This window comes from Salvelinus alpinus, chromosome 4 (assembly GCF_045679555.1).
Source record: "Salvelinus alpinus chromosome 4, SLU_Salpinus.1, whole genome shotgun sequence".
NCBI classification, from domain to species: Eukaryota; Metazoa; Chordata; class Actinopteri; order Salmoniformes; family Salmonidae; genus Salvelinus; species Salvelinus alpinus.
Genome location: NC_092089.1, coordinates 94,314,113 through 94,325,042, shown reverse-complemented (window position 1 = coordinate 94,325,042; position 10,930 = coordinate 94,314,113). Strand labels below are relative to the sequence as shown.

At 45.5% G+C, this 10,930-nt stretch overlaps 1 protein-coding gene across 1 annotated transcript; it reads right to left on the bottom strand.

The window, feature by feature from the left end:
* Positions 1–1,043: 1,043 nt before the first annotated feature.
* On the bottom strand, positions 1,044–10,266 carry LOC139574691 (beta-2 adrenergic receptor-like). Its single transcript, XM_071399497.1, has 2 exons — positions 10,059–10,266; positions 1,044–9,575 (listed from the first exon to the last, which is right to left on the bottom strand). The coding sequence occupies exon 2, from the start codon at positions 9,570–9,572 to the stop codon at positions 8,277–8,279; it is 1,296 nt and encodes a 431-aa protein (XP_071255598.1). The 5' UTR covers positions 9,573–9,575; positions 10,059–10,266; the 3' UTR covers positions 1,044–8,276.
* Between the last annotated feature and the right edge of the window lie 664 nt (positions 10,267–10,930).

Genomic DNA, 10,930 nt, shown 5'->3' with positions numbered 1-10,930 from the left:
GGGATGAAGGGAAAGATATTGTCAAAATAAATCTATTAATATCGAGGCCGTGCGTCTGTCCAAGATTCCAAATTATCACATTTTAATGAACATCTGTATTCTGTCGGTCCAGAAGACCTAGATGTACTGACCCATAAAACAGCCATAGAGAATGGCCCCATGGGCCCTGGTCAAAAGTAGTGGGAGCCCCATGGGCCCTGGTCAAAAGTAGTGGGAGCCCCATGGGCCCTGGTCAAAAGTAGTGGGAGCCCCATGGGCCCTGGTCAAAAGTAGTGCATTACATGTGAACTGATATGAACCTGTGCCAGGTGAGACATTAAACAGTGGGCATCAGGAAAACATGTCATGTCCATGACAGAGAGGTTGAAACTACTACTAACTCTAACTCTAAGCCTAATGCTAACGCTGTGCCTACCCCACACTCAAAAGACTTGCGTGCACCGAGCAAGTGACTGTTTTGCATTTGGCAGAACACAATATTTGTGTGCAAATTTCCAATGACATTCAATGTAACAGGTAGACATAATGTTCCTGGGGCTCTTACTGTCTTCTGATCTGCAGAACAAAAACACAGCGGAACTAATCCATTCAATCTGAAAACACCAAGGTTGATTTTCTCTAGAGAGAATTGGAAGTGAATCTTCCATCAAACCTAATGTTTTACTCACGCTATCAGTTACACAATATAGTGTGACAGTTATTTTTAACTATACCAACTCTTTGGCCTTGTGGTTACAGTGTCCGTTCTGAGACTGGAAGGTTGGGAGTTCGATCCTGGGCCGAGTCACAACAAAGGATGCTTGGCGCTCAGCATTAAGGAGACAGATTTGGGGTAAGGCCCTGAGACAGACTAGCATCCAGTCCAGGGGGTTTACTTGTACACCAAACTGCCTCAGGAACAGGAGATCTTCTATGAGCTGAGCTGGCTCAGCCAAGTCTTCATACTTATAGTCAAGATGATGATGATGAACTGGTATTATAAAATACGTTGTGTTTGCAGTTATTGAACGAGTGGATGTTTGGAGAATAAACAAAAACACTAGTAACATCCAACAAATAGATAATTTATTACTCCAAATGTCATCAGAGCATTTCATAAATACCACAGGACATTAGAACATGGGTCGTTAGCCCAACCAAAACAGTGACAATATCTTGCACAAAATATCTTGAAAAGAAACATATAGTAAACATCGAGCTGATACAGTACTTCCATTCAGACCACACAGCACGTTCACTTACAGATACAGGTAGGCCTATTTGATGTATGAAGTGTGATTGTGACATCTAAACTGTCCCTAATTGCACCCTATTGCCTATGTAGTGCACTACATTTGAAGAGAGCCCTATGAGCCCTGTAGGGAATAGGGTGCCATTTGGGATGCATCTTAAGAGTATTTAGTCTGTGGTAGCATAAACATTGATGACTACACACTAGGTACACAGTTATGTACACCGAAACAACAACAACAAATTAAACAGCTTCTATTACCTGAACAGCCATCACTAGCCGTCTCCCAGGGGATGCACACTCACTGACTCAAGCTATCACACCCCTCATACTCACAAAACACATACACTCACACACTCACGCATACAAACAGCCACCGCTGCTGTCCAGTGTCGTAAATACATTGAACCACTGGACGTTTAACCGTTTAACATTGAGATTTTAAATACTGTATTCCCGACATAGTTCATTCTGATATTTCTACCACTGTACTTTGTATTGAGTTACACTGTTTTATACACACAGCATATTTATTTATACACCGGATTCTTGACATAGCTCAGTAATATCAGTGGTGATATTTTGATACTGAAGTACCTTGGTAAAAGTACTACTTAAAAGTCGTTTTTGGGGTATCTATACTTTACTGTTTCTATTTTTGACAACTTTTTCTTTACTACATTCCTAAAGAAAATAATGTACTTTTTACTCCATACATTTTCCCCCGACCCCCAAAAGTACTCGTTACATTTTTATGCCTAGCAGGACATACAAATTGTTCAATTCATGCATTTATCAAGAGAACATCCCTGGTCATCCCTGGTGCCTATGATCTGGCTGAGTCACTAAACACACATGCCTTGTTTGTAAATGATGTCTGAGTGTTGGAGTGTGCCCCTGGATAACTGTGCATTTTAAAAACAAGAACATGGTGCTGTCTGGTTTGCTTAATATAAGGAATTTGAAATTATTTATACTTTTATTTTTTACTTTTGATACTTTAGTATATTTTATAAATTCCATTTACTTTTGATACTGAAGTATATTTAAAACCATATAATTTTAGACTTTTAGTAGTATTTTAATTTAATGAGTGACTTTCACTCTAACATGAGTCATTTTCAATTAGGGTACAGTATCTTTACTTTCACTCAAATATGACAACTGGGTACTTTTTCCACCACTGACTAATATACAGTATGTACTGCTGCTCATATCATTCTCAGTATATCTAGTGTAAATCCTACGGTGTATGTACGTATAGATTGCATCTAGATTACTTTTACAGGGCAATTTGGGTTGTTAATTGTCCTGACTTCCTTGATATCATTTTTTTTCTTTTACTTTAAAAAAATATTTTATTATTATTTGTGTAGTTGTTCGACATTTTACTGCATTGTTAGGAACTAATAATGTACGTAAGCATTTCATAACATCCGCTAAACTGTGGACACAAACTATACACCTTGATTTGATTTGATTAGTACCGTAGTGGAACCTGATTCACCAACTTAGCAGTAGTTAAGTGTATGATGTCTAGCAGTTCGTGACGGTAGACGTGTGTGTGTTTGTGTGTGTGTGTGTGTATGTGTGGGTGGTCCTAATGCCCCCCCCCCAACCCCTGCATGGTGCTAGGCTGAACGCTGCAGAGTCAGCTAGTTGGTTCTAGGATCATTGCACATAATGACATCGTCTCTCTCTCAGTTTGGCTGTCCAGAGACACAGATTGTATACTACACCACCATATTTAGGAAATACACACAGGGCATAAGAAAAATAGGCAACCAGTTTTCTGGGAACTCAGTCAGGGTCTCAGGTTAATGTTGAGCGTTAGAACAGTACAATAAACAATGTGTCATTTCAAAATGAACTTTGACACACACAGAGCCAAGGTGCAGGGAGAGGTCATGACCAGGAGGGAGCAGAGTAGATGTCCAGGAGAGGACCAGGAGGGAGCAGTGTAGATGTCCAGGAGAGGACCAGGAGGGAGCAGTGTAGATGTCCAGGAGAGGACCAGGAGGGAGCAGAGTAGATGTCCTGGAGAGGACCAGGAGGGAGCAGTGTAGATGTCCAGGAGAGGACCAGGAGGGAGCAGAGTAGATGTCCAGGAGAGGACCAGGAGGGAGCAGAGTAGATGTCCGGGAGAGGACCAGGAGGGAGCAGAGTAGATGTCCAGGAGAGGACCAGGAGGGAGCAGAGTAGATGTCCAGGAGAGGACTAGGAGGGAGCAGAGTAGATGTCCGGGAGAGGACTAGGAGGGAGCAGAGTAGATGTCCGGGAGAGGACCAGGAGGGAGCAGAGTAGATGTCCGGGAGAGGACCAGGAGGGAGCAGAGTAGATGTCCGGGAGAGGACCAGGAGGGAGCAGAGTAGATGTCCGGGAGAGGACCAGGAGGGAGCAGAGTAGATGTCCAGGAGAGGACCAGGAGGGAGCAGAGTAGATGTCCAGGAGAGGACCAGGAGGGACCAGAGTAGATGTCCGGGAGAGGACCAGGAGGGAGCAGAGTAGATGTCCAGGAGAGGACCAGGAGGGAGCAGAGTAGATGTCCGGGAGAGGACCAGGAGGGAGCAGAGTAGATGTCCAGGAGAGGACCAGGAGGGAGCAGAGTAGATGTCCAGGAGAGGACCAGGAGGGAGCAGAGTAGATGTCCGGGAGAGGACCAGGAGGGAGCAGAGTAGATGTCCTGGAGAGGACCAGGAGGGAGCAGAGTAGATGTCCAGGAGAGGACCAGGAGGGAGCAGAGTAGATGTCCAGGAGAGGACCAGGAGGGACCAGAGTAGATGTCCAGGAGAGGACCAGGAGGGAGCAGAGTAGATGTCCAGGAGAGGACCAGGAGGGAGCAGAGTAGATGTCCAGGAGAGGACCAGGAGGGACCAGAGTAGATGTCCGGTGTATGCTAGATGTTCCTCTTTAGAAGCTTTTCTTTTTTCTTTTTTTGACACAAAGACCACAGCATTAAAGGAACGGCACTGAATGTACAATACGCACAAACAAACACAGAGCACATATGCACGCTTTTACAGGGGAATGCATACCCTCTGGATTTGCATTTATTCAAATGTGGGTTCTTTTTGTCCAAGTCTAAAACCATGTTTTCTTTTCAATGTGTGTGTATTTCTGTATAATTTTCAGTTTTTGTAGGCTGTTGCTGCAAATGTAGTGAGATGGTTACTAGATTTGCACATTCCACATAACAATGAACATTTAAATAATAATGAATGCTTTTTATCATTTATTTATGAATAAAAAACAAAATCCAAAAGAAAACTGTATTTATTTGCTATCACACATTGACCCATACTGAAATGTTTTTTGTGCTGCAGGGCTCTTGACAACAATTGGTGCCGGCCAAAGCTACAGTCCAGGACAAAGAGATTCATCCAAAAGAACAAAGTTCACAGTTTCAATACCATTAGTTGACAACACTTGAGACGGAAAGCCACAGGGCACTAAAACTGTTTTAGACAGGTATAAAGAAGCCTGGCCAACAGTAGCTACATTTAGCGTGGTTATACTATTGTCATAGCACACTGTTGATCACAAGACTGTTTACAGCTAGGGGAAGTGGACGGGTTATGTCTTAAACAGCTAGGGGAAGTGGACGGGTTATGTCTTAAACAGCTAGGGGAAGTGGTCAGGTTATGTAAAAAACAACGCCTCTGCTAACATTTGCCTACTCTCTCCTTTCGCATCTGCAGTGTGATCAAGCTGTAGATCATAGAGCTGCCTGGCTGGTCAGAGGAAGGGCTGTTACATCCAAAACAACACCTCTGATAAATGTTGTTTTGTCTATCTTCAAGTGGCTGACTCATACCCCTATGCACTATATTATGCACTACTGTTGACAGAAGCCGATAGTGAACATACACCATACAGTATGGCACAGGTCAAAAGTACTTCCCTTATGGTGAGTAAACTCAGGTATCATTTAGGACACAACCACCGACACTTGAGGAGTGTGGGGAATAGATGTGCCATTAGAGACTTTTAGAGACTTTAGAGACTTGTTCTTCCTGCTAACTGTCTGGCAGACTGGGGGAACGTTACACATCCTAATCTTGAGATCACTCCTTGCCTGCAGCTGTTGTTTAGAAGGGAGGGAGTCGTCTGATTCCCCGGCTAAACAGCAGAGATAATGGATTTATCCCCTGTTTATCGGCCTGGACAGGACTCAGCCCTGCAACAACACAGGAATTTCCTGGAGAAAAAAACAAACCAGAGAGAGAGAGAGAGAGAGAGAGAGAGAGCGAGAGAGCGAGAGACAAAGAGAGAGAGAGAGAAAGAGAAAGAGAGAGAGAGAGAGAGAAAGACAGGGAGAGAGAGATACAGAGAGAGAAGAGAGAGAGATACAGAGAGAGAAGAGAGAGAGATACAGAGAGAGAAGAGAGAGAGAGATACAGAGAGAGAAGAGAGAGAGATACAGAGAGAGAAGAGAGAGAGATACAGAGAGAGAAGAGAGAGAGATACAGAGAGAGAAGAAAGATAGAAAGAGAGAGAAACTAGGCGATTCAGACGTCATCAACATCTGTAGAACCAGGTCAGTGTCTAGTCGGATCATTGCGCAGATTTCCTGAACGATCCAGACTTCCGTTTACTTTGGAAAAACTCTGGAAAACTTCACTGAGATCCAAAGACCCACCAGCAATCACATCCTGATGAGAAACATCTCAATCTCGTCTCAGACCACCTGTTGTCTCATTCATATTTACTGGCTGACCGCGTAGGACCCTGGTCAAAAATAGTGCACTAGATAGGTGTGTAATTTCTGACGCAGCCTGCCTAGGTCCTGTAAGCAGCACCTCTAGGGCAGGAGACAGGGACACTGTTATCTCTGGCCTGGTTCCACAGACTGTTTGTTATTCCATGGAGTCGGTCTGTACCCTTCCCTCCGATCACTGAGGAAACTACTGACTGCTCTCAGTAAACATGGCTACTTCCCAGAACGACAACGACAGATCCAGTCAACAAACCGCAGACTAACCACTGACTTCTGCTAGCAACACCGGGAGACCTGGGAGAGGAAATGGACTTCTGTCTAGAAGGGTGAAGATAGAGCAGATAGTTGACGAGAGGCGAGAGGTGACGGGAGGGCTGATGTGACACTGGGGTCAGATCAATAAGGCTCTGGAAAGTGTAGCACAGCAGCAATTATCAATTGATTATCATGTCGATGAATGCAAAAGCCTTGTGTGTCCAACTCTACACATAAAGACGTATAGTACACCAGAGATAAGGCATATGGTGCTGCCTAGAGGTACTCCAACCTCAAGACTGTGGTGCCAAATTCACACAGGCTTTGAAAAGTTACTGAAGCAACTAAAGTCACAACTTACGACTGCTATTTTGCAACAACAACAAACAATAACCATATTTTTGACTCATATCATTGACTTATCAAAAGGAATTGCACAGCACAAGACAATTCTGTTTCTCAACAGGCCCCCTGAGGCAAGTGTTCGTTTCCCCCAACTCTCTACATCAAAGCTATTGTAAATATTCTATGAATGTAAAACCTCCGATAATATCTGAAAACACCTCCTTAATTAACTAGCAATAAATATTAATGTGGAGAGAAGGAAGCAGTGTCTTCTGAAGAGAACATTGCCAGCATGTTTGAGAAGGGAGATTTTGAGGAGTAAGGTTTTGAGAAGGAAGGTTTTGAGGAGTGAAGTTTTGAGAAGAGAGGTATTGAGGAGTGAGGTTTTAAGGAGTGAGGTTTTGAGGAGTGAGGTTTTGAGAAGGGAGGTATTGAGGAGTGAGGTTTTAAGGAGTGAGGTTTTGAGGAGTGAGGTTTTGAGAAGGGAGGTTTTGAGAAGGGACGTTTTGAGGAGTGAGGTTTTGAGAAGGGAGGTTTTGAGGAGTGAGGTTTTGAGAAGGGAGGTTTTGAGAATGGAGGTTTTGAGGAGTGAGGTTTTGAGGAGTGCGGTTTTGAGAAGGGAGATATTGAGGAGTGAGGTTTTAAGGAGTGAGGTTTTGATATGGAAGGTTTTGAGAAGGGAGAGTTTGAGAAGGGAGGTTTTGAGGAGTGAGGTTTGAGGAATGAGGTTTTGAGATGGGAGGTTTTGAGAAGGGAGAGTTTGAGAAGTGAGGTTTTGAGGAGTGAGGTTTTGAGAAGGAAGGTTTTGAGAAGGGAGGTTTTGAGGAGTGAGGTTTTGATATGGAAGGTTTTGAGAAGGGAGAGTTTGAGAAGGGAGGTTTTGAGGAGTGAGGTTTTGGCAGGGGAGAGAGAGACGGGTTCTACCACACCTGTCACCATTCCCCTGCGTCATTCTCGTATCTGACGAAGCCAGAGGAACTATGAGCAGAACAGAACTCTGCCCTCTAAAGATGTTGGCTGTGTTTTTATCTGCATGAATTCCACTGATGCTGAAAAATGTTTACATCTTGTGTGAAACTCAAGAAAATGGTCAATGGAAAAACAAATGGAACATGGTCCAAGTGTGTCTCAGCAGTAAAGGGTCTCTCTCTCTCTCTCTCTCTCTCTCTCTCTCTCTCTCTCTCTCTCTCTCTCTCTCTCTCTCTCTCTCTCTCTCTCTCTCTCTCTCTCTCTCTCTCTCTCTCTCTCTCTCTCTCTCTCTCTCTCTCTCTCTCTCTCTCTCTCTCTCTATTCTTAATAATATATGCCATTCAGCAGACGCTTTTATCAAAAAGCGACTTACAGTCAAGTGTTCATACATTTCACACAATCTTGTGGAGTTATGAGCCAGTCTGGTTTCTGTGTTCGGTGAATCAATGTGACAGATATAGATAAAACATGATAAGAAAATAAAGATATCTCAATTGACACGGTGAGGTAGATGGAACAATCTACATGATCTCTTTCTAAATGAACATATCAAAACATAGTGATGTACTTATCAAACCTACTGGTAAAAACAGAACCAAATTCCTCTCCTGACCTGAATCTAACAAGTCCCACTCATGTTATCCACTCACCATTCACCCTCTATCCATCCATCCAGTCTTATCTCAGTGACTTGGTGAAGTGACAATGGCCGATGGCAGTGAAATATGTCTGTCTGTTCCAAAGATCAAATGTGAGGGGTTAAAGTACAGTCGTTAACCCTTTACTGCAGTTCCCGTTCGGGTCCGTTCTGTCTGCAGCTCCACACCCACCCACCTCTCCCCTCCCCGAACACCCGTCTGCAGCTGGGTCACTGTCCTCCCTGTCCTCCGAGCTCCCTTTACTCCTCCCTCCCTGCTGCTCACTCTGCCAGCTGTGCCCACTGTACATGTATCCATTGGTAGGCCCTATGTTGGGGAACCGGACCTTCTTGATGCACAGGATCTCCTTGAATGCGTATCTGAACTCAGGGCTCCTGCAGTAGATCAAGGGGTTGAATGCAGAGTTGGCGTAACCTATCCAGTTGAGTATCCTGAAGGCAAGTCCGATGTCCCCTACCTTCCAGATGGCTACCACCACGTTGAGGACGAAGAAGGGTAGCCAGCACAGCGTGAAGATCCCCATGATGATCCCGAGGGTCTTCAGGGCCTTGTGTTCCCGCAGGCAGAACTTGGTCTTCTTGAATCCTCCTCCAACTCCTCGGCTCTCGTTGTTACTCTCCACCCCTCCTCCTCCTCCTCCTCCTGCCATGTTGTTGTTATGGGCGTGGAAGCGCCCCTCGCTGCGGTCAATCTTGCGTAGTTGCTGCTTGGCCTCCTGGAACACGCGGCTGTAGACAAACACCATGACGACTAAGGGGATGTAGAAGGAGATAATGGAGGAGGTGATGGCGTAGGCTGTGTTGGTGTTGAAGTCACAGCAGTTGCTGTTCTGGATGCAGGCCTTGGCCTCCGCGTCGTCACTGATCCACCACTTCATGTGGATGGGTAAGAAAGAGATGAGTCCAGCGATCACCCACACCAGCAGGACCACCACGCGCGCCTTACACTTGGTCAGCAGAGACTGGTAGCGGAACGGAGAGGTTATGGCCAGGTAACGGTCCAGCGCTATCACGCAGAGCGTCTCGATGCTGGCCGTCACACACAACACGTCAGTGGCGGTCCAGAACTCACACCAGAAGCTGCCAAAGTGCCAGGTGTTGAAGATGATGTAGCAGGCGCCGAACGGCACCACGATGAGACCCATGACGAGGTCGGCACAGGCCAGAGAGGTGATGAAGCAGTTGGTGATGTTCTGCAGTCTCTGGAACCGGTAGATGGCTATGATGACCAGGATGTTGCCGAACACGATGCCTACGACCAGCAGTGACATCAACATGCCTAGGAGGACCATTTCCACCTCGCTGTAACCGGGCTCGCCGCCAGCCACCCCGGCCCATGATGTGTTGGCTGACTCGGTGACGTTGAGGGAAGGCACAGGGGGGGTGGGGCTGCCCATGGTCTAGAGGTAGGAGATGGAGAGAGAGAAAGAGAGACGGAGAGATAGAGAGAGATGGGTAAAAACAGGAAGAAGCAGTTGAAGTAACGAAAAGAGAGAGACAGAGAGAAAGAGGGAGAGAGAGAGAAAGAGGGAGAGAGAGAATGATGACGTGATATGAGAGTGAGGGTAAAAACAGATGAATGCACATCGAGAGACGAAAATACAGAGAGAGGTGAGGAAGAAAACAGAGGCAGTGAGTGAATGAGAGTGTGAGAGAGAGAGTGAAACAGTGAGAGAGAGAGAGAGAGAGAGAGAGAGAGAGAGAGAGAGAGAGAGAGAGAGAGAGAGAGAGAGAGAGAGAGAGAGAGAGAGAGAGAGAGAGAAAGTGAGCGAGAAACAGCGTGAGGTGCTAAGAACATGCTAAACAGGCTAAAACTGTTGAGTGAAATAACTCCCATGACAACAGCAGACAAAAACAAACAAACAAACACTACATGTACAAACCTCCACAGGTTGTGGTCCCTGTCCTGGCCTCCCATAAACGTTGTCATAAAAGTCTTCTTCAGGTTTGGGTAGTTCCTCAGTGTATAGTTTCCCACATTATTCTGTCAGCTCCCCCTCTATTTCACAATTTCACTCGCTCTCTCTGTCTCTGTCTCTCTCTTATTACTGTGTCTCACTCTCTCCCCCACACAGTCAGCTTGCCATGCAGTGTTTCTGCTAATGTCGCTCCCAGGCTGTGTGTCAGAGCCCTTATAAGATTCAGCGATGACATCATAGCATGGCCTCAGCCAATCAGATGCCTAGCCTGACCGGAGAGCTGAAGGCTGCAGTGAGGTGAGTTTGAACAGAGGGAGAGAGAGAGTGAGAGAGGGAGGGAGAAAATAATGCATAGCAGAGTATGACTATGCCTACTAATTATCAACATCCAGAAGAGTTAAAATCCACAACCACCTAAAGGAAAGTGATGCCTAAACCTACACAAGACTCAGGGAGCATAGCCTTGCTATTGAGAAAGGCTGTCGTAGGCAGACCTGGCTCTCAAGAGAAGACAGGATATGTGGCCCCTGCCCACAGAATGAGGAAACCGAGCTGTACTTTCTAACTACCTGCCAAATGTACAACCATCTAAGGGACACATACAGTGGGGTCCAGAAGTATTGGGACAGTGACTCGTTTTTTGTTGTTTTGGCTCTGTACTCCAGCAATGATACAATGACTGATGTTAAAACTTCTTATGTCTGCAATCCCATTAACGGGATGATATGACAACAGCCAGTGAAAGTGCAGGGCGCTGTCACGCAAAATGACGCTGGAGAGACGAAGCAGGTACGGGGAGTAACATTTAATAAATGACGGACATATAACGAGACAAG